General features: G+C 53.9%; 1 protein-coding gene across 8 annotated transcripts in view; it reads right to left on the bottom strand.

Moving 5' to 3' along the window:
• Nucleotides 1-18,902, bottom strand: part of SFMBT2 (Scm like with four mbt domains 2) — a 302,416-nt gene that overhangs the window by 82,001 nt on the left and 201,513 nt on the right. For 6 of the 8 annotated variants that reach the window (XM_082740949.1, XM_082740950.1, XM_082740946.1 and 3 more), the window contains 4 exons: nt 8,418-8,593; nt 5,883-6,049; nt 5,323-5,586; nt 4,442-4,570 (listed from right to left, as the gene is read on the bottom strand). In XM_082740949.1, the coding sequence (XP_082597075.1) occupies nt 4,442-4,570; nt 5,323-5,586; nt 5,883-6,049; nt 8,418-8,593 (736 nt within the window). The remainder of the gene's footprint in view (nt 1-4,441; nt 4,571-5,322; nt 5,587-5,882; nt 6,050-8,417; nt 8,594-18,902) is intronic. The other 2 variants (XM_082740951.1, XM_082740952.1) reach the window with 1 other exon arrangement.

The following is an 18,902-nucleotide window of genomic DNA, read 5'->3' as shown; positions in this document are numbered from 1 at the left end:
CTCCCATCCAGGGAGATGGGGGCTAGGGTGCACACTCTGAGGTTTCTGGAAGTGCCTCGGCCAGCTGTCCCCGGCCACCGAAGACCCCCCACTCATCCACGCAGACCTCACGCGGGAAGAAGGACGGGCCTGCAAGGCTGACTCTATTCAGCTCCGCTACCCTCAAATTCGCACTCCTGTCTAGTGCTGAGGGTGAAGATGGCCCCTTGCTGGGTCTGTTCCTAAACCTTGCAGGGCTTCTGCCAACGGAGCGCCGACGCCGTGGGACAGGCCCTGGGAGTGAATGCAGGCTTTCCAGGGCCGGAAGCGCTCCGGACGCTTTCCGGGGCGGCCCAAGTGTTCCTCCCGGGGGGCGCCAGAGAGCCTCCCACCCGCCACCAGGGCGCGCCGGCTCCCAGACGCGGGCCATCTGACCCGCCTGAACAAACCACTCCTTGACCACCACCCACACGCCCGGGGGATGAACGCGCGGGATGCTGAAGCCCTGTAATGAACGGCCAGAGTGACTGCTGCTTGTGCCAGTCTGCTTGTCCGTATCTGTTTATGAGCCTGCTGCCCCTAGGCGCCTGGAAGCATCTAAAACTGGGGGGCAATAGGGCCATTTCCAGCCCTGGCAAGCAGCCCCCCAGGCCCTGAGCAGTGGAGGAAAAGCTGCACAGAGAGCTCAGGGCAGATGAAACCAGACAAGAATGATGGCCAGGGTCTCTGAACGGCCTCTAGACCTTTATGTGATCCCAGCCCCTTCTCACTCCCCCGACACACGTTCACTCGCCCATTTCGCAAATGGGCAAAGCCAGTGGGAGAGTGTTTCCCAGGCTCTCCCTCCCTCTGCGGGAACAGCGCCCGAAGGGAAAGACAGCTGGCTGTTTGCGCCGTGGTTGAGGGGTGGAGAGTCCATGCTCTGCGGCACGACCTTCAAGTGTGGGCCAGCTGGAAGGAATGGACGTGTCCAAGTCCTCGAACCGGTCCTGCTAAGAACTGGTGCACGCGGTCATGTGGGGACCGCGCGGAGAGCCCTGGGGTGAGTTGGGAGAAAGGCCCGCCGGATCTGCACAGACTGCCGCGGGCAGGGAGACGGAGACCACAGCGGGCGGATCTGCACAGACTCTTGCCGCGGGCAGGGAGACGGAGACCACAGCGGGCGGATCTGCGCAGACTGCCGCGGGCAGGGAGACGGAGACCACAGCGGGCGGATCTGCGCAGACTGCCGCGGGCAGGGAGACGGAGACCACAGCGGGCGGATCTGCACAGACTCTTGCCGCGGGCAGGGAGACGGAGACCACAGCGGGCGAGGCACGGCCGTCTCCCTCATCACACACACCGAGCACCCTGTTTGGGACCCGGGAAGAACCAATCAGCCACGGGGCTTGAGGATTCTGTGCGGTCTGTCTGCGGCTGAGCTGCGGGGCCTCTGGCCCCTCATTTCCCGTCCTCCCCGGTGACGTGAAACAGAACTCCGCACTGTTCTCGTTTTGAGAAGAATGTGCAATCCAGAATAAAACTGCGCCCCTGATTTCTCAACACCAAAGTGTCCCCTGCCAGGGGCTGGGCTGAGCGACCTGAGCATCAGGCTGTCCCAGAGGTAAGGGCAGGGGTGGCAGCTGGGTGGGGTCAATGTCACAGGTGACCGACAGATCTGTCCCCTGACTCTCATTCCCATGTGGGCTGCGTGTGGCCCCCACCCACTGCACAGCCCTACAGCTCGTAGGGCTGCAGGTGCACAGAAGGAACACCGGGCCCCACACTAACAGTACCGCACGGCAAGGAGCGGGGGCCACCCCCTGTTTAAGAGTCTCGTGTTTTTCTCACTTAGAGATGTGTAGAGTTTTACTATATAATGTACACGTTTGCAGCAGCACGAACAGAGTAGAGGCATTTTAAGCTGTTGCCATAACATTTCCGAATTAAAGGCATGGCCTCCCATAAAGCGGGGACAGCCCTGAGCTGACACCTTCACGAAGAATGAGTGCACTTTGCTGTCGCCAGACCATGCCCAGGGTTTCTCCCACGTTGGGGAACAGAGCCACCGTCTGCCCGGGGTCATCGGAAACCTCACGCCGTGACTGGACGGACCCAGTGGAGGCCTCCCAAAGCAGGACCACAGAGCACTTGCGCTCAAAGACGACTGAACAAATTTGCAAAAATTAGTAATGACGGGCCCAACTGAACAGTAAAGGGCTCAAGTACCACATGCTTTGGACAGCACGGTGGGCAGCAGCTTTTTACCACAGTCAAGGGAAGGCCCACTGTGAGGCTGGAAATGAACCGGAACACAGCTGTGATCAATTAGTCTACGTATTCTTCCGTCTCTAAGAGAAGTAAGAAGGTACATAGTAGGACCGAGCTTTTAACTGGCGTGAGAGGAGAAGGTAAGAGACAGGGCCCTGCCCACCGCCTGATTCTGGGAGTGGGAAGGCCGCAGCACGCTTCACGTCTTGGACACCTTGGCTTGGGAAGGCTCAGAACTTTCTGGCACACCCTAAGAAGCTGGGCTTAGAAGTGCAAGGAATGACGACTCGGCCCTCGTAGCATTTTAGCCTTTCTCCCGAGTCAGCCTTGTTTCCACGTTCTTGCCGAGTCCCCAGCCGCTGAGAGCAGCCGCAGGCAAGCCCGTTCCCCTCTCGCCGCCCCACCAACCCGGAGTTGGGGCGGGAGAGCGCCGTGCTCTGTTCGGCCACAGCCCGGCTGAAAACCATTTCCAGCCACAAGTGTGCACTGGAGTCTAAAAGTGAAATAAGGCAAAAGCACAGCTTGAGACTAATCTAGAACACGACCCTCCACATCGTAAGGCCCAGAGCAGACACTCTGTCACCGCGCTGAGTGAACACACAAGCAAACATCCCCCCGTGTTAAGCTCTGGTCACCAGCACTCAGTGGCTTCGCCGGGCCACCACTCACAAGTGGCCACCTGGGAAAATGCCACGTTAGCCAAAGCTTTGAGCAGGAGTTCAATCTACCGCTTTATTTTGTTTCCGAGATAGGAGATGGCCCAAACCACACGGGCCTTCGTGGTTCTTAGCAATTCTCTCCCCGCCCGCGTGTTTTAAACGAAGGGACAGGCTCGTTACTAAGTTACGTCTGATGCAGCTTTTTCCTATTTGCGTTTCTGCGTCACTCAGAGGAGGTGCTGGTCACGGCAGAGCCCCACGGCCGCCACTCAGGCCTCCACGTGTGCGCAGTCCGTGTCTGGGGCGGCTCTGCGGCGGACCGCACAGGGCCCTGCCCTGGGCCACGCGGGGACTGCAGCCATTTGCTTTCACACGGTGGCCTCGAAGGTCTGGGGGACTCGCCGGGGGCAGCGGCATCGAGGCTTCTCTCTCCTTCCTGACGGAATGCCGGACTCCCCTCTTCCCAGAACATCGGTCTGCATCATCTAAAGAAAGGCCGCACAGACCCACGTCTACTGGAGTACGTGGTGAACAGCCCCGTCCTTACATCCGAGCGCCTGAGGGACACACGTACTCCGTGAGGCGCTGTGAGAAGTGACAACCTTCACGCGAACACAGGAGAGCGGCTTTCACTGGAGCTTCCGTGGGAGGCTTGGGTCCAGACAGGCCATTTGTATCCGTATTAATTTAAGGGGCAACATAAAAAAAATTCCTTTTTTGTGGCTTGAAGCACGTCTTACACTTTAGCTAATTCTCCCCCTCTCAGCGGCAGAATCAAAACTCCTCTAACGTATGGATCATCTTGATCATTCTGCGTGGACCTGTCGCTAGCAGGAACCTAACGTCCCACAGGTTTTTAATGTTGTTACAAAGGAAAGAGCGAAAAAGTGAGGCAGAAGCGGCGCAGGGAGCGGCACTGAGAGAAACGGGGCAGGTGCGGGGCTTCTGCCTCTGCAAGATGAGGGCACGTCCTTCCGTTTCTCCCGCTGAACAGAACGAGAAGCTCTGGACGGTAGGAACCCAACAACCTGAAGTGGGGGGCAGAGACGGAGACCAGCAGGGACCTGGGGGTGCCGGAGGGCACGGCACTGAGCACCCGGCTGTCTGCGTCCCTCTACATCCAAGACTCGCCACTACACAGCATGGCCCCCAGTGCTGCCCTGGGCCTGGGTGCAAAGGAGCCCAAGGGACGCCTGCTCTTTCTAGCTGAAGGACTGGGAAAAGGGTGGCGCAGGGAGACAGAAACCTTTCAAAGATGGCTTTCCTGCAGGACGGAGAACCACCCTGACCCTGACTGTGACGAAGGCCAGATGGCCAGATGGCCCCAGGCTCCTAGCCCCTGACAAGGGAGCCCGAGCCAGGACTCGCGTCTCTGCTGGGCAGCAAAGGGCCCCCCACGGAAGTGTCCGCGGGGACCACGTGTGAGCCAGGCTTCCGTCCCCCCAGCCCCCTGCAGTCACAAGGAAGCACCTGTGCCCTGCCAGAGCCGGGTCGCAGAAAGCAGCCACGTCGGAAAAACAAAGAACAGAAACGCCGCGGCAGGACAAGCACACCTGTTCCTGAAAGATCTTGGCCAGAGGGGCGCAGTCCGTCAGCTTGATGAACCTCACCACGTCGGTCACGGTCCACTCCAGCGGGTTGCTCTCCAGGACGAGTCTCTCCTCCTCCTGCTGCTGTGTGTCCTGGTGGGAGAAGGGAGGCGGCGGTCACCTGTCACCGCCACGCCGGCGGGACCCTGGGTAAACCCTGCGGGCCTGAGCCAGACTTTCCTCCTCCCTCTGGCCTCTCCCCAGGCACCGGACAGACCACAGGGACATTCAGAGCAGCGCGTCTGGGTTACAGTTGTGCCTCCAATGCCTCGTGTGCCTTGGAGGTTAAAAGAAAAGGCGCCGTGAGGGCAGCTGCTGGAAACCAAGTTCAGGCAGTCTCGGGCCTGCGCAGGGAGGAGCATCTCCGACTGCAGAGAGGACGGTACAAGGTGCCTGAGAACGTGCAGGAGGCAGCCAGCCCTTCCGCAGTTATGCTGCTGCTGACGGTGCCTGTGCCCAAGCTGACTGCTGACGGCCTGAGGGTTTGGGGAGACCGAATATACTGTGTCATGGCATCACAGAGGTCTCCTGCGAAGGGGAAGCCTCGTGGCCACGGGACCCTGAGGGCCTAGTCTGTCTGTTCCCCTGACAAGGATCCTCAGCAGCTGGAAAAGCTTCTGGAGAAACAGGTGCCATGACCTCCCTCAGAACTCCGTCCAGGATGGGCAATCCCCAGCCCTTCTCCCCAGACTCGGGAACCAGACTCGGGAACCAGACTCGGGAAGCAGGCTGGAGCTGCCGCGACTGCTGGTTTAACCACGGAGCCCCCAAGCAAGGCCTTCCTTCTTCGACACCCTGTGTGCAGCCCCGCCCCCACAGCCCAGCTTGGGGCCCGCGGCCCTTACCTCAGCCGGGTCCTGGCCGGTGGCCACACCCTGCTCTGCCCCCTCGGTACAGGAAGCAGCCTGTGCCCTCCGGCCCCTTCGAGGCCTTTCCACGGGTGGCCGGCGCTCGGGCTCTGAGCTGCTCCTCAGGGTGACGGCCCTCCGGGGCCGCGCGGAGGGGACCTCGGCTGAAGAGGTATCTGTCTGGTCATCGCGGAGCTCAGAGCTGGTCTCCTCACTGCCCGTGTCCTCGTCCACGGCATCCCCATCCTCTTCCTCGCTCTCCTGGGGAGAAGGGACGGCACTGACTCCAGGGAGGCCGTCTCGCACCGAGCCGGCCCCATGCGAACCCTCGGGGGGCGGGGTGCAAGGCCCAACCAGCCATCCCCAGCCTGTCCCCGCCGCGGCCCTCTCCTGGCCCACATGGCCGAGCGGGCGGGATGTGCTTTCAGCGGCTGAAGCACCGGGCTCCGGGTACCCGGAGTGTGCAAGCACCTGGCATCACACGTGGGCCGCAGCCCCAGCCAAGAGCCACCGCATGTCCGGGGCGCATGCAGGAAGGTGCCCTAGGCAGGACGTACCTCCCCCGAGCCCGCGGCCAAGTCCACGGCGGAAGACCTCCGCTTCTTCTGCACGAAGATGGATTTTCGCCGTTTCCTGCGTCTGGCGGGCTTCGGGTGTCCGCTCTCAGTGCTGGCTTCCCCTATCGGGGGCTTCACGATCTTCTTTCTCTTTCCATAGTAATAGGCTGCGAGGAGAGAGGACCCAAACCGTCTTCTCACGATCACACACGCGCAGTACGCGGACACAGCGAGCACAGAGAGCAGAGGGAGGTCGGGCAGGAGAGAAGAGAGAGAGAGAGACCGGACCGTTCTTCCAGTCAGAACGTCTCCCCCGTGCCCTCGTGGCTAGAAAGTGTTAGGGGCAGACCTGTGTGTTTTCAAAATTCACACGTTAAAGCCCTCACCCGCACGGCACTGTATCTGCAGTCAGGGCCTGTGAGGAGGTGATGAAGGTCTTCGAAGCGTGGGGCCTTCGTGCCACAGGACCGGTGCGCTTATGGGAGGCGGAGCAGAGCGAGGAAGGGGAAGGTGCACAGAGGGGGAGGTGTGAGGACCGCAGCCAAAAACAGAGGCCTTTGGAGAAACCAGGCGTGCCAGCACCTCGATACAGGTCTCTAGTCACACGCACAGCACCCGTCAGAGTCAGTTAGCAACTTCCAGTAACGACCGCTGCATTTTGTAAATTAAACGTATACTCAACTAATTGAAACCACTGCTAAGGACCCAATTCTCAGTGATGATCCCGATCGAGACCCATCGCCCAAAGTCTCGGCCGTCCCACAACATAACCCCTACTGTTCCATCTAAAACCACATGCAGAAAGGCAGCCTTTAGCTATGGTTGGAAGGAGCCAAGAAAACACCCAAGCACGCAGCCCCGAGGCTTCAGTGGAGCACACGCTCTGTGGTGGAGCGCGGCGGCCGGGGGTGCCCGCGCCTCTGCACTCCCCATGAACGCCACCCGGCCCCAGCGTTCTGTTGTCTCACATGCAGAACGAGACCAGTGCGACCCACAGAGCAGGACGATCACAGCTTCACAGTTGTCTCCACGGACCAGTCACAAATGAATAAGCACCTGTTCACACCCAAGGGCCCCGTAGAACCCGGGGGAGTCAAGAAGGTGGAGGAGCAGGGGACCCTGAGCTCGCCTTGTCCCTCCAGCACAGCTAGAAAAAATATCAAATCATCAGGAACAGCCAAGAAACTGATCTGAGGGCTGAGAAAACACAGCACACACCTACCAGTGGTTTTCTAGAAGCCAAATGCTGGAAATCTGAGTTTGACCGAATACAACAAAGGGCCAGCACACTTTCAGAGTCCTGGGCTCACACTGGGGTGACTGCTGGCCTCGGGGCTCCCAGTCCTTCCCCAGCGTGGTTCTGTCGCCCCCCCAGAGCGTCCGTGCCATCTGCAGCGGTATTTACCCTGACCCAGGGGTCTCAGGATTTTGATGTTTCATCACGAGACCCAGAAAAATCTCCACGTCATTTTGTTCGTATTTAATTCGAGCTGGGGTAACCCGCTTCTTCCCGTCTGTTACTGAACAGCGTACTCCAGGGGGTCTCTCCTCTGGTCCAACGTAATGTGAGGGGAAACAAGTTCTTCAGAGAGGGCGGTGACGTCCCCGTGTCCTAGCAACACACCCCTGGCTGTCCGGGCGTGGGCGCGGGCGCAGAATGCCCAGTGGCCCAACCTCACAGACAAGAGTGCTAACTCCTGGCAGGAATGGGGCGGAAAGGAATTCTTAGGATATCCATGCACCCATACAGAGAAAACTACAAGGAGATTCACACGCCAAATGGTGGCTCAGATTGCTGGTTATGACACACGAATTGATCCGTCTCAGCTGGCTGGGGTTCCCAGCACATGGACCGCACTCCCGTGTCCCGCTCACGCGCCGGTGGTTGGGATGCAGGCTGCGGGAGCACAGCCCCAGGCCACCGAGCCTGCCAAGGCCAGAGCTGAGGAAGGATGGGACCTGAAGCGGCCACTAAAGGCGGCGGAGGAACCACACGTGTGCGGCGGACAGTATGAAAATCCTGCCAGGGAGGGGTCAGAGCAAAGGTGGAGGGAGTGGGGGGCACCCTGAGTGCCGGGAACAGTGCGGGCTGCCTTTGCACCTCGCAGCAGCCTCATCAAGGAGCTCAGAGAAGGAGATACAGACGGAGGGGGGGTGCAGGCTGTGACAAGGAGCCCCCCCCCCCCGTTCCAGGCGGCAAAGGCAGGGTCTGTACTTCCTCAGCCTGAGGACCAAGAAAGCGATGCCGGTTACCAGCTGCAACCGAGAGCCAGCTTCACCCCGCTCTCCCTCAGCCGGGTACGTTTCCAGACTTACCGGTGCCCGAAATTCACAGCCCGCCCTTCCCACCGCTTCTCTGCCATCCTGTCCCCCCGCGGGGCTAGGGACACGTATCAGCCACAGCAAATGTCAAACAGTTCTTTCATAGCAATTCCCATGAAAAATTACTCAAAGGTTTGTTTTGTTTTTTTTTTTTAATCCACCAACTACCTGTAGGCCCCCAGCCCAATTTTCCTTTTCATTCTTTGTACTTACTGTACTTGGTTTTGGTGTGAATGGAGCAGTTCTCCGGGCAGTTCTCCGAAACCAGCACGGGACTAAACAGATTTGGGCAGCATTCCAGCTTGGCACAAACCCGCCGGCAGAAATCTGCTACCTGGTCAGACGTCCGCACGATCTTGGCCACGGCGCGGTACGTTTTGCCTCTGTACCTAGAAACGAGGAAGAGCGACGACAAGACCGCACCGTTACTCACACCTGCTGGGCACACGGCACGTTCTGAAAGTGGCCCCTTTATTTTCCAACCATAAGGCAGGCTGTGTGCGATTCCCCCGTCATTCGCTTTTATGGTTCCTTTGGAGCTCAGAGTAGTGTTTCTAGGAAAGCACCACGTGCACCACGACCGCGACGAACCACTGCCACGGAGCTCGGCGTGGCATCGCTCACTGCGGTGTCTGCGGTTCAACACTCACTCCAGAACCCTTCAGAAACCCAGATGTTGTCACCTGCTGCTCATCACGTTTGAGGGGAAAAAACCAAAAGACAAAAAACAAAACACTGTCTCCTGCTAAGAAAAGCCACGGGCAGTGAAGTCTCCAGCATAACACTGGAGACCAGCTCTTCGGGAAAGCAGGCAGAATGAATGCTGGATTCAAAAATGGGCACGGAGTCCTTGGGCCAAGTACTTACAGGGATAACCACGTAAATAATGCTCGGCTGGAAAGGGGAGCACTTGGATGTAGGTTCGAGCCATATGTCAACACATTTTTAAGATATCGCTGGTAGAAAACACTTGCACACATCTCTGTTCGACCGGTGTTGACTTAAATGACACGTCACAGAACCCAGAATCCACTGACACAAAGAATGCATCAAAACCACGGGGCCTGTTCAACTATGCCCAGAGGTGCACCCTGATTTTCAAGTTGAAATCTTTTTTAAAGGTATTATTTATTTTATTATTTGAGAGAGAGAGAGGGAGAGAACAAGAGGCGGGAGAGCAGAGGGAAAGGGAGACGCTCTCTCCCTCCCGACGCGGGGCTCCAGCCCGGGCCCTGAGATCATGACCTGAGCCAAAGGCAGACACTCAACTGAATGAGCCACTCAGGGGCCCTCAAGTTGAAATCCTGAACAACAATGTGTGTTCCAGGAAGACAGTGGGACCTTTGGTAGGTAACACTCGGGTTAGTTTTGGGAAAACTAACCACCATCCAGAGGCATGAACTGCCAAGTAAGCCAACACTGCCGTCCTGCTCGCCCCCATCTGTAGGGGTGATGGGCACGAGCTCTCTGCCAAACCTGCTTTGCACACTCGTGTTGCAGGTTTCCAAGAGCCTGCCGCAAAGCAACAGGGACACCAGGTAATTCGTGCAAATGGCGTAACGTAAGGAGAGCATCGCTTCAGTAATTTGCAAGTGAAGTATTACATTCAAAACCTAGATCTGGTTCCCTAAGAGTAAGGCAGTGATAAAAATAAAAGGAAAATAAAAAATAAAAAATAAAAAAAATAGAGCAAACTGATCCTGAGTTGCGTTCAAGTAGGCTTTCTCTGTATGCCTCTGAAGACCAGAAAAATACTCCTTTTCCTAACAGATCGTGGTTTTTTTTTTTTTTTTAACAGTATCAACAGCAAAGAAATTAAATTCTAAGTTAAAAAAACCGGACTTCGTGTTCATTCTGCGTCTGGTCTCTCCGATCCCAGCCCCTCTGCACTCTTCTTGCATTTCTCTGAAGTGCCTAGTTTGGCTTTCTGTGTCTTGAGAACTAAAAAGCAATTCTTTATAGATAAAGATCATGCTTTAAATCGCATCGCCCTTGAACAACTGTTGATTTTTCTAGGACCTCTCCTGACCCTAGATGTAGGCACATAGTCCGCGCTCCGCTGAGGACTCTGTGGTTCACGTCTGGCTGGCTTGTGCTCTGAGCTTTTGTTATGCTTCACGGTAAAACCAGCACAGGTCCGTGGTCACGGGGTATCCCTCCTGCTCTGGGGAAGGCAGACTAAAAACCCGTTACTGGTACAGCTTCCCTTACAGTTGTACGCACTATGGTTTTGTAGCCCTAGGGCTCCCTCCCTTCTAAAGAGCTCTGTATCAAAATTCTTCAAGCTCCTTAAAAAATTAAATGATATCAAATTTTAAAATAAAGGCAAGAGAAATGTGAAAATCGGGTCCAATTCCAACCTGTGGAAGTTGGGCCCGAAGACAGGTGTCCGAGACCTCCAAATTCCGAAGCTTCCAGAAATACATTAGAAGGACGTGAAGAGGACAAGAGCGAATGCCCACGGGAGAGAGAAGGCTCAGCTTCTTCTTCCCTTCTGGTTTGGGACGACCCCATGGAAGCAAGCGTTTTAGTAAACCTTTCCCATTTAGGAAACGTCAATCCAAGTTTATGAAAACAGGATCCTGGTACAGTTTAAAAGTAAGAGAATCCCCTCTCCTTGCCTGCCCTTCTGGAACAAGCCCATCAAAGAGCTATGGTGGTGGAGGAGGAGGGCAGGGAGACTGGGCAGGGAAGGTGTGCAGGCAGGAGAGGCTGGGTGGGACCCACGGTGTCCGGGCCCCGGGGTGGGTGGATGCGGGAAACACCGGTGGTGCTGCCAGGACCTCCCATTCCCACTGCTGGCCCAGACGCAGGCCCTGGAGGCTCTGTTCAGCTCCAAGAGCTCGCCCCCTCTCCTCCTGTGGGCAGCCCCCATGCCGCGAGTCACTGTGATGGGGCGAAAGGGCCCGGCCACTTGGGCCCGCCTCGGGACGACCATGGAGGGCCATTCCAATGCCAGAGGGGCCCGTGGGCTATGGTCCGTCTCCCCCTCTCCCGCGGGTGTTGTTCCAAGGGCCCTCCTTAATTAAGAGGATCCAGACGCGTGGCACGTGAGGACGGAGGCAGGATGACAGCATCTCCGTCCCGCTCAGAACGCAGAGGATGTCTGCCCCTGCGGACAGCCCGGCATGGGTCAGGTGCGACGGCCCGGATGGGGGTGAAGGGAACAGAGGGACAGGAGACAGGTTCCAGAGCGGGACCTGACCAAACGCAACAGACTAGAGACAGGCCAGCCAGGTGTCCCCTGTGTGTTGGGGGGTGGGTGCAAATATAGGAGAGGAAAAGGCCAGAGGGGACCCCCCACCCACGGTGTTAGGCAGGTCAGAGAGGGGGAATCAGAGCTCGAATTTGGTCACAAGCGTGCAAGAAAGGCCAGGCTTGCGGGCCTGACGTTGCAGTCTCTAGAGAAGCTAGTCGCTGTGACTGGTGTCTGGGAACCGCATTTTGGAGGTTATCCAGGTGCTGAACTGCGCCCGGCGTGGGTGAACCATGTGTTTTGTGCTGAAAACGGGACCTGCTTGCTTGGTTGGCCCATGCCAGGCAGCGTGTTGCCCGTGGGACCAGCCCACAACAAGAGCCTCGGCCTGGGCTTCTCTGGATGGAATCATCCCATGAAAGTCACTTCCGCTGCCAGGGAAGCAGAGCAAGCAGAAGGACGCCTGACATGGAGATTCTTCCAGACCCCACCTGCCTCTCTCCTCACGACCTCGCTGCGTGTCCTTACTACGTCACCGCGATCAGTCTCAGCCCACAGTAAAATCATAGCACTCAGTCCCCACAGCACTTGTAGGAAAATTCAGACCATGGAGGAGGTCATGAGGTCTCCCGACCCAACAGACACAGAAGTAAATATAAATTTAAGTTTCTTTTTGTACATGTGTATGTCTACACACTCACATATGTATGTCTACACACACACATACACACACACAAATGTCACTGCTCTGTCCAACGAGAAAGCCCAAGAGACACAACACCTCAACAGCAATGCACTTAAACGTGTCTAAACCTGGCTGCTAAATATCGCTTTTCACCTCCGCCCACCAAAAACAAACAACAACAACAACAACAACAAAACAAAACAAAACCCAACCAAGTCTCCTTAGAGAGGTGGCTAAGTCCAGGACTAGGCAGAGAAAGAACCAGATGATCTGGGAACAGTTCACTGGGTCAGAAAATAACCAAGTATCAAACACTGATGAGAAAGGTCAGGGCGATAAACACAAAGCCTGCTGGGGTAGCATGGGGGGCGCCTGCGTGGCTCCGTCCGTTAGCTTCTGGCCATGGTATCGGGTCCCAGGACGGAATCCTGCATCCGGCTCCCTGCTTCTCCTTCTCCCCCTGCTCGTTCTCTCTCTTCCCTCTCTCAAAAAAAATAAATAAAAATAAAAATAAAATAAATAAAAATAAAAAATAAATAAAATCTTTAAAAAAAAAAAAAAAAGCCTGCTGGGTATGGTCCCCACTGGCCAAATCTGGGCCAACCCGAGCGTCAGAGTAAGCTGATGACGTCACCCCACTGAGCGAACCTGTAGCCCCTGAACTCACACAACACAAACAAGGCTCTGAAAAGGCTGAAAGCCTGACAAAGAGGGATATTTACGTAGTTCAGAGCGTCCCCCCACCAGCTGCCTCTGCCCCACAGCAGCGCGGCAGACGTCCCTTAATTAGGTGATCAAAGTCAACACCCCCAGGGAGGGGTGCACAGAGACGGGCGTCAGCCAGCAGGGTGCTGTGGGAACATCCTTACTCCTATGACATTCCCCACACACCCCCTGAACCCCGTCATGCAGAAACATGAAAGAAACTCCCAAAGAAGCAGCGTTCTGCAACGTGGTCCCTACCCTCTACAAATATCAAGGTCATGAAGGCCAGGAAAAAGTCCGAGCAACTGTTGGGGAGCAAAGGGACCCTAAGAGACAGGGCAGCCCAGTGCCCCGGTTCTGCCCGAGGGACAACACTAGGACAGTGGAGACACGAGTGCTAGTACATAGCACTCGTGTGCACCACCGTTCTGATTCTGATTATGTGGGAGAGCGTCCTTGCTGGTAGGAAATGGTTATGGACTGGGCGGCGATGGGCCATCATGCCAACCATTTACTCTGAAATCCACCAGGAAAAAGAATGTAATTGTAATAAATTGTTTATATAATTTAAAGTCATTTTTCTAGAAGTCTGAGACTGTTTCCAGATAAACACGTAGAGAAGAAATAATAAAAATGTTGGGTGTATATGGACTCAAACTACATTAAGCTTAGTATATACCACGATTTCCATCTCTGTTTTCGAGTGCTGTGGGTCAGTACGGGCATTCGCTTTTGGATCTTCACGCAACGCGGGGAAGACACATTGGACCTTACAGCTCCTGGCCTGTTTGGAGCGGCCAACAAGGAGTGCGAGTGTCTGCACAACTCTTGTTCGTGAAGACGCACTAAACATACACAGCTACCAATCTACCAAGAAACGCAGGCAAAAGGCAGCTCCAGAACTGTACCCATTGGCTGGGGTTTAATGGTGACTGCATGCACACGACAGGGTCATTTCTGTGTTCTCCGAGACGCCGCACAACGTGACCATCCGAGCCTCACAGTCTCCCAGGGCCATCGCGGGCAGGTCAGGCGTCAGGAGCTCCGCCAGACGTGGAGAGGTGGGCGGGCCGTGCCCAGGGCGCGAACTGAGGGGCGCCACCGCGGTCCCCTCGCTAGCCTGTATCGCAGGTGGCCGTAGAATCCGTTCTGCAGCTCTCGGCATCGGGAAAGGCTGACAACAGTACGCCAGGGACACACTTCTGCAGGCAGAACGGGAGGGGAGGTGTTCGGGATCAAGCACGGGATCAAGCTCCTTGCTTTATCCTGTCCACGTGAGTCCAGAGGGAAGGACCCTCTGCCGGGAACTTAGTAAAAGGACCAGCAAGGCTGTTGTAAACACAAGGTAAGGTTCTTCGAGCATGGAGCACAGGTTCGGTGAGGAGCGGAAAACACTGGAAGACATGATCCATCTAGTGCACAGCAGAAAACTCCCTGGTCTCGGAAGGAAGGAAGGAAGGAGAGAGAGAGGAAAGGAGGGAAAGAAGCCAGAACTGCCGCGGCAGGACAAGAAGCGAAGATAAAGAAGGAGGGGCCCAGGGAGATGTGCGAGCCGCCCGCGGCAGAGGAGCCCCGCCTCCGTCCTCTGAAGACCGCCCCCGTTCCCGGGGCACCTCGGCCTTACTGAGGCTCCAGAGACGCGTGGAGCTTGATCCTGTGTTTATTAGCAGGGCGCCCGAGCACAGGCTGGGTGACAGAGGTCTCAGACACCCACTGTGAAACAGCACAGGATGCCAGAAAGCAGAGGGACACAGGAGGGATCCTCTCCCCAGCTGTCCCTGTGGGGACCCCGGAGCCAACCCAGAGACGATTTTAAGATGAAGACAGCTGAGATCCAAAGATGCAGCAAGCAGCTTTCCCAGAGCCTCCATGAGCTGACTAAAAGCAGAAACTTCTGAGAAACGAGGACTGCCTTAAGTTCCTTCTTTGGAGTGGCTTCTCACCCTGGGGGAGAGACCAGAGTAAACCCACCATAAAACCCCTCTCTGAGGAGCTTCATGGCCATGGAAAAGAAAGACTGCTCGTGCCCACATAAACCAACTTTTTCACAAACTTTCTTATCTTCTATTTGTTCTCCTAAAAATTCCTATGTCTTTCATAAAGAAACCTATTTGGGGGCGCCTGGGTGGCTCAGTGGGTTAAGTCTCTGCCTTAGGCTCAGGTCATGATCTCAGGGTGCGTCCTAGGATCAAGCCCCGAGCCCTCTGCTCGGCAGGGAGCCTGTTTCCTCCTCTCTTTCTGCCTGCTTCTCTGCCTATTTGTGATCTCTGTCAAAAAAATAAATAAAATTGGGGTGCCTGGGTGGCTCAGTGGGTTAAAGCCTCTGCATTTGGCTCAGGTCATGATCCCAGAGTCCCAGGATTCAGCCCCACATTGGCCTCTCTGCTCAGTGGGGAGCCTGCTCCCCGGCCCCCACCTACTTGTGATCTCTGTCAAATAATAAAATCTTTTTTAAAAAAACCAAACAAATAAATAAATAAAATCTTAAAAAAAGGAAAAAAAAAAAAAGAAAGAAAGAAACCTATTTGTTCTTCCCCTAAGGGCCTTTGCTCCATACTCTCTTTCCCCTACTGAGCTAGGGGTAACATACACATAAGCTCCAGATCCTAACTTCCCCTTCAAGTTCCCCATCAGGAAGCACTCCTGTGTGAGTGCATGGTGCACCTGTGAGTAAAGTCTTTTCTCTTGCTCATCAGTCCTCTGTCAGTTTAATTTGCAGGCTCCCAGGAACTGAACATTACAGGATACAGAAAAGGTTTTTTCCTTTGCCATCAAGAAGGAAGTATGGATAGTCTTCCAGTATCTTCCTACCAAAGTAGGGGCTTATTTCCACATGTGAGTACATCAGGCAGGGTGGAGAAAGAGAGATGAAGACGGAGAAACAAGGACACTGGAATATATTCACCTCTTTCCCCTGAGAAAAACTGAAATGGATTTTGAGCCAAAAAGAAATCCAGAGTGAAAAAACCCAACACTGATGTAACAATCCACTCTTGAATTCCAGGAGGAATTCAACTTGGGAGGACTCCAGCTGGGCCTATGTTCTCTCATTCACTTGCAAAATGACCCCAGAGCAGGACCTTCTAATAGAACTTGGTGAGGCAGCAATGGGGGCGTGAGAGCACAAAACCAGGTTCTACTCCCGCAGGCTGAATCCACGACCTGAGGACGAATTCTGAAGGAAGAACTCAACTCTGCGGAGACAGAGAAGCCTCCCATGCTGGAAGACCTTCACTCCGTTCCTTAGCCACAATGAGTGATGGTCCTGACTTCCTACAGAAGCGAGCCTTTCCTTCACTGCCACAACTCTGTGATCTTCAGAACTATGGGCAACGCTCTGGTTCACTGGCTTCTGGTCTTATGAGACACACCCCTCAGAAACTTCTGCCATCTTTCTGGATTCCTGCATTTCAAGGAATGAGAACTCTGAGTAAGAAAGGGGGTATGTGTGCGCTTATTTTGGAAAGACCCAATCCAATTCAGAACATCCTAAACTGGTCTTTGTTGGAAGCGGAAACACCAGGCCCACAACCTGGGGAACGGATGCGCGCAGAAACTTGGGCTTGTGTTCCACAAACGGGTTCAGCGCCTGCTTCCTGGAATGTTAACGGCATGTTTTCAGGAGGGCGATCGCATAAATCTGAGCGAGGTAAAAATTAACAAATGAACAAACTAATAATTTTTTTTTTTCAACGAAAGGCCTCTGTTTGCAACTCCTTTTCCACACAAATCATTTTGCTGCCAAATATTACATCTTGCTACTCACAAAATAGAAGCATGAGTAAAAGACCAAAAAAAGGGGGGGGGGGAGAAACACATAAAAATCAGTAACTGCTTATGAAAAAGAGACCAAACTATCGTTTCTAAAGAGCCAAGTGTGACTCACCTTGAAGTTGTGACTTCCCCTGCGTCTGCCTAAATGATAAACAAGTCTCATTCCCTCCAGTTACAGAGGACAATTCCTCTTTAAATATTCTGAGTAACTGTAGCAAAGGACTGTGAAAATGTATTAAGCCTTTACCTAGATTTTAAGACGATCACAAAAGCCCCTCAAAGCAGAGTTAACAGTCTTTCTCCCCCCAAGAAGATTCTAGAACATGTCGGAAAACATTTAAATGTCTCTAGATGCACACGGTTGGAATTATTTTTTTTTTAATCCCCCTAACGTATAGCCTAAATTCTTCCTCCTGAAATTCAAACTAATGTAGGTCAATTTAGTATACGGAAATGCACTGGAGAGAAATGTTCTCTTCCAGGACTGCTGAATGAACTACGTGAGAACCTACTTTCTCTTCGGAACCACAGCTACCTGGGTTTTGCCTTTCAATATACGCTGAAGACTCCCAGTACAGACTCCTTACCTGGTGCTCAATAATGCAGTAAGTTCTTTAAGTATAAAAGGTGTGGCTGTCAGATAAATAGGGGGAAAAATCATCAAGGGACAGAAGATGACGATGTTAGGTTTTTCTCCCATGCACAGGTCAAACCTTTTCAATGGCACCTCCATCCTCTCAAGAAAATGGGTCTTTTCAGACGAGGAAGAACGAGTCAGAAACCCTAACTGCTCAGCGACTGCCCTCCCAAACCCCAGGACTGATGATCTCTTGTCCTTTTCCCCTGAAAGCACTCCCTGTGATACTGTCATTGGAGGACAGAGACCCAGACAACCAAATGCCTTAAATGCGAGCCCCCCCCCCCCCCACCCGCCAGAGGTTAATTTTTTCAGGACAGGATGTGTTTCAGCCTTCCAGCAAAATGGGAAGAAGGCTGGGCTCTCTCCTCTCATTTGCACCAAAGAAAACAGCCAAGTTGTCAAGATCTAAAATGTTGTCGTTTTACATCAGAAGCGAAGAGGTGACTCAGCACACAGTACCCTTAGAAGGAACACTCCCGCCCCCTGTAAATCTGTCATCATTAGCAGCTGCTTTTGAGACGCCACTGTGATCCAGAACTCTGGAAACCCAGGGCAGACAGGCACATCCTCGTTGTAAGCTGCCACATAGGATCCGCTAAGGAACTCACCGTCGTCTACGATCTAACAGGTAACACATCGCCTTCATGATCAGGCAGGGCTGACTGCCCATGTCAGTTTTGACTGTATGAGGCTGGATTTCATAAAAGCTCTGATCGACCCGGTAACGTGAAAATGAGTGCCAACACCGCAAAATTAACTCTCCCTATCATTCCGGTACCTGGGGCAACTTTCTGGCTTGTTTAGCTACAGGGGCGATTCTAATGGGGTTTAAGATTTTTGTCCCTGTCCTATTTCCTTATCTGTGAGGTGTGTTTGGGAGGTACGGAATCTTACAGAAACTGTTTAAAGCAAGTGTTTCTCTGTACCAACCCATGCTCAGGTTTTTGGCCACCGCTGTTCCGGGGCATTGACCTTAGAAAATGTCGAGGTGCTGCTGATCTCCCCCTCAGAGGAAGTAGAAAGATAAGGAACAGTCAGCTGGTGAAAAACCTGCTTTAGTTTCTTTTGCACTACAGGTGGTGCTCAGGTATTTTTTTTTTAATAAATTCAGTTGCTTACATTTATTTCTATTTTTTAAAAAAGTAAATTGTTAACAAACCACACTAATTACAGAAGGAAAAGATTTAGTATGGCTGGAAGAGACCATTAATTTTTCCCATTAATCATAGCCTCTCAGGTAATTTATAGGGGAGGCTCATTTAAATACTTCTCGGGAAGGAGGAGATACGTGCCACGTCTCACCGGCAAGCCACTTCACACAAATAAACGTTCTCCCAACTAATGCGTATTCCCTCTGATGCCTGGGACTTGGCAGCGCATCGCTGGACCACAGATGACATTTATGGCGTCTAAAATTACAGACGTGATCAAAAAAGAAACTAGGAAATGCCAGGCCGAGAAGACAGCGAATGAAGAGTCGCCGAGTGGCATCCCGCTATCCTTACTCAGGACCAGCGTGGTCAGTAAACCACACAGGAGGATAAAACCGGTCAAACAAACCACTTCACATCCCTCAACTTCCACATGAGCAGGACAGGTGCTTTCTTTAAAGGGGGCTCAGCCACACACTCGTCGCGGAACGTGCGTCCCTGCTCAGAAAGATCTCATTTCCCAAATGTCACATCTGAAGACTATGTG

Source organism: Mustela nivalis (assembly GCF_964662115.1).
Source record: "Mustela nivalis genome assembly, chromosome: 7".
Lineage (NCBI taxonomy): Eukaryota > Metazoa > Chordata > Mammalia > Carnivora > Mustelidae > Mustela > Mustela nivalis.
Note: the sequence above shows the minus strand (reverse complement) of the source record. Positions and strands in the feature narration are given on the sequence as shown.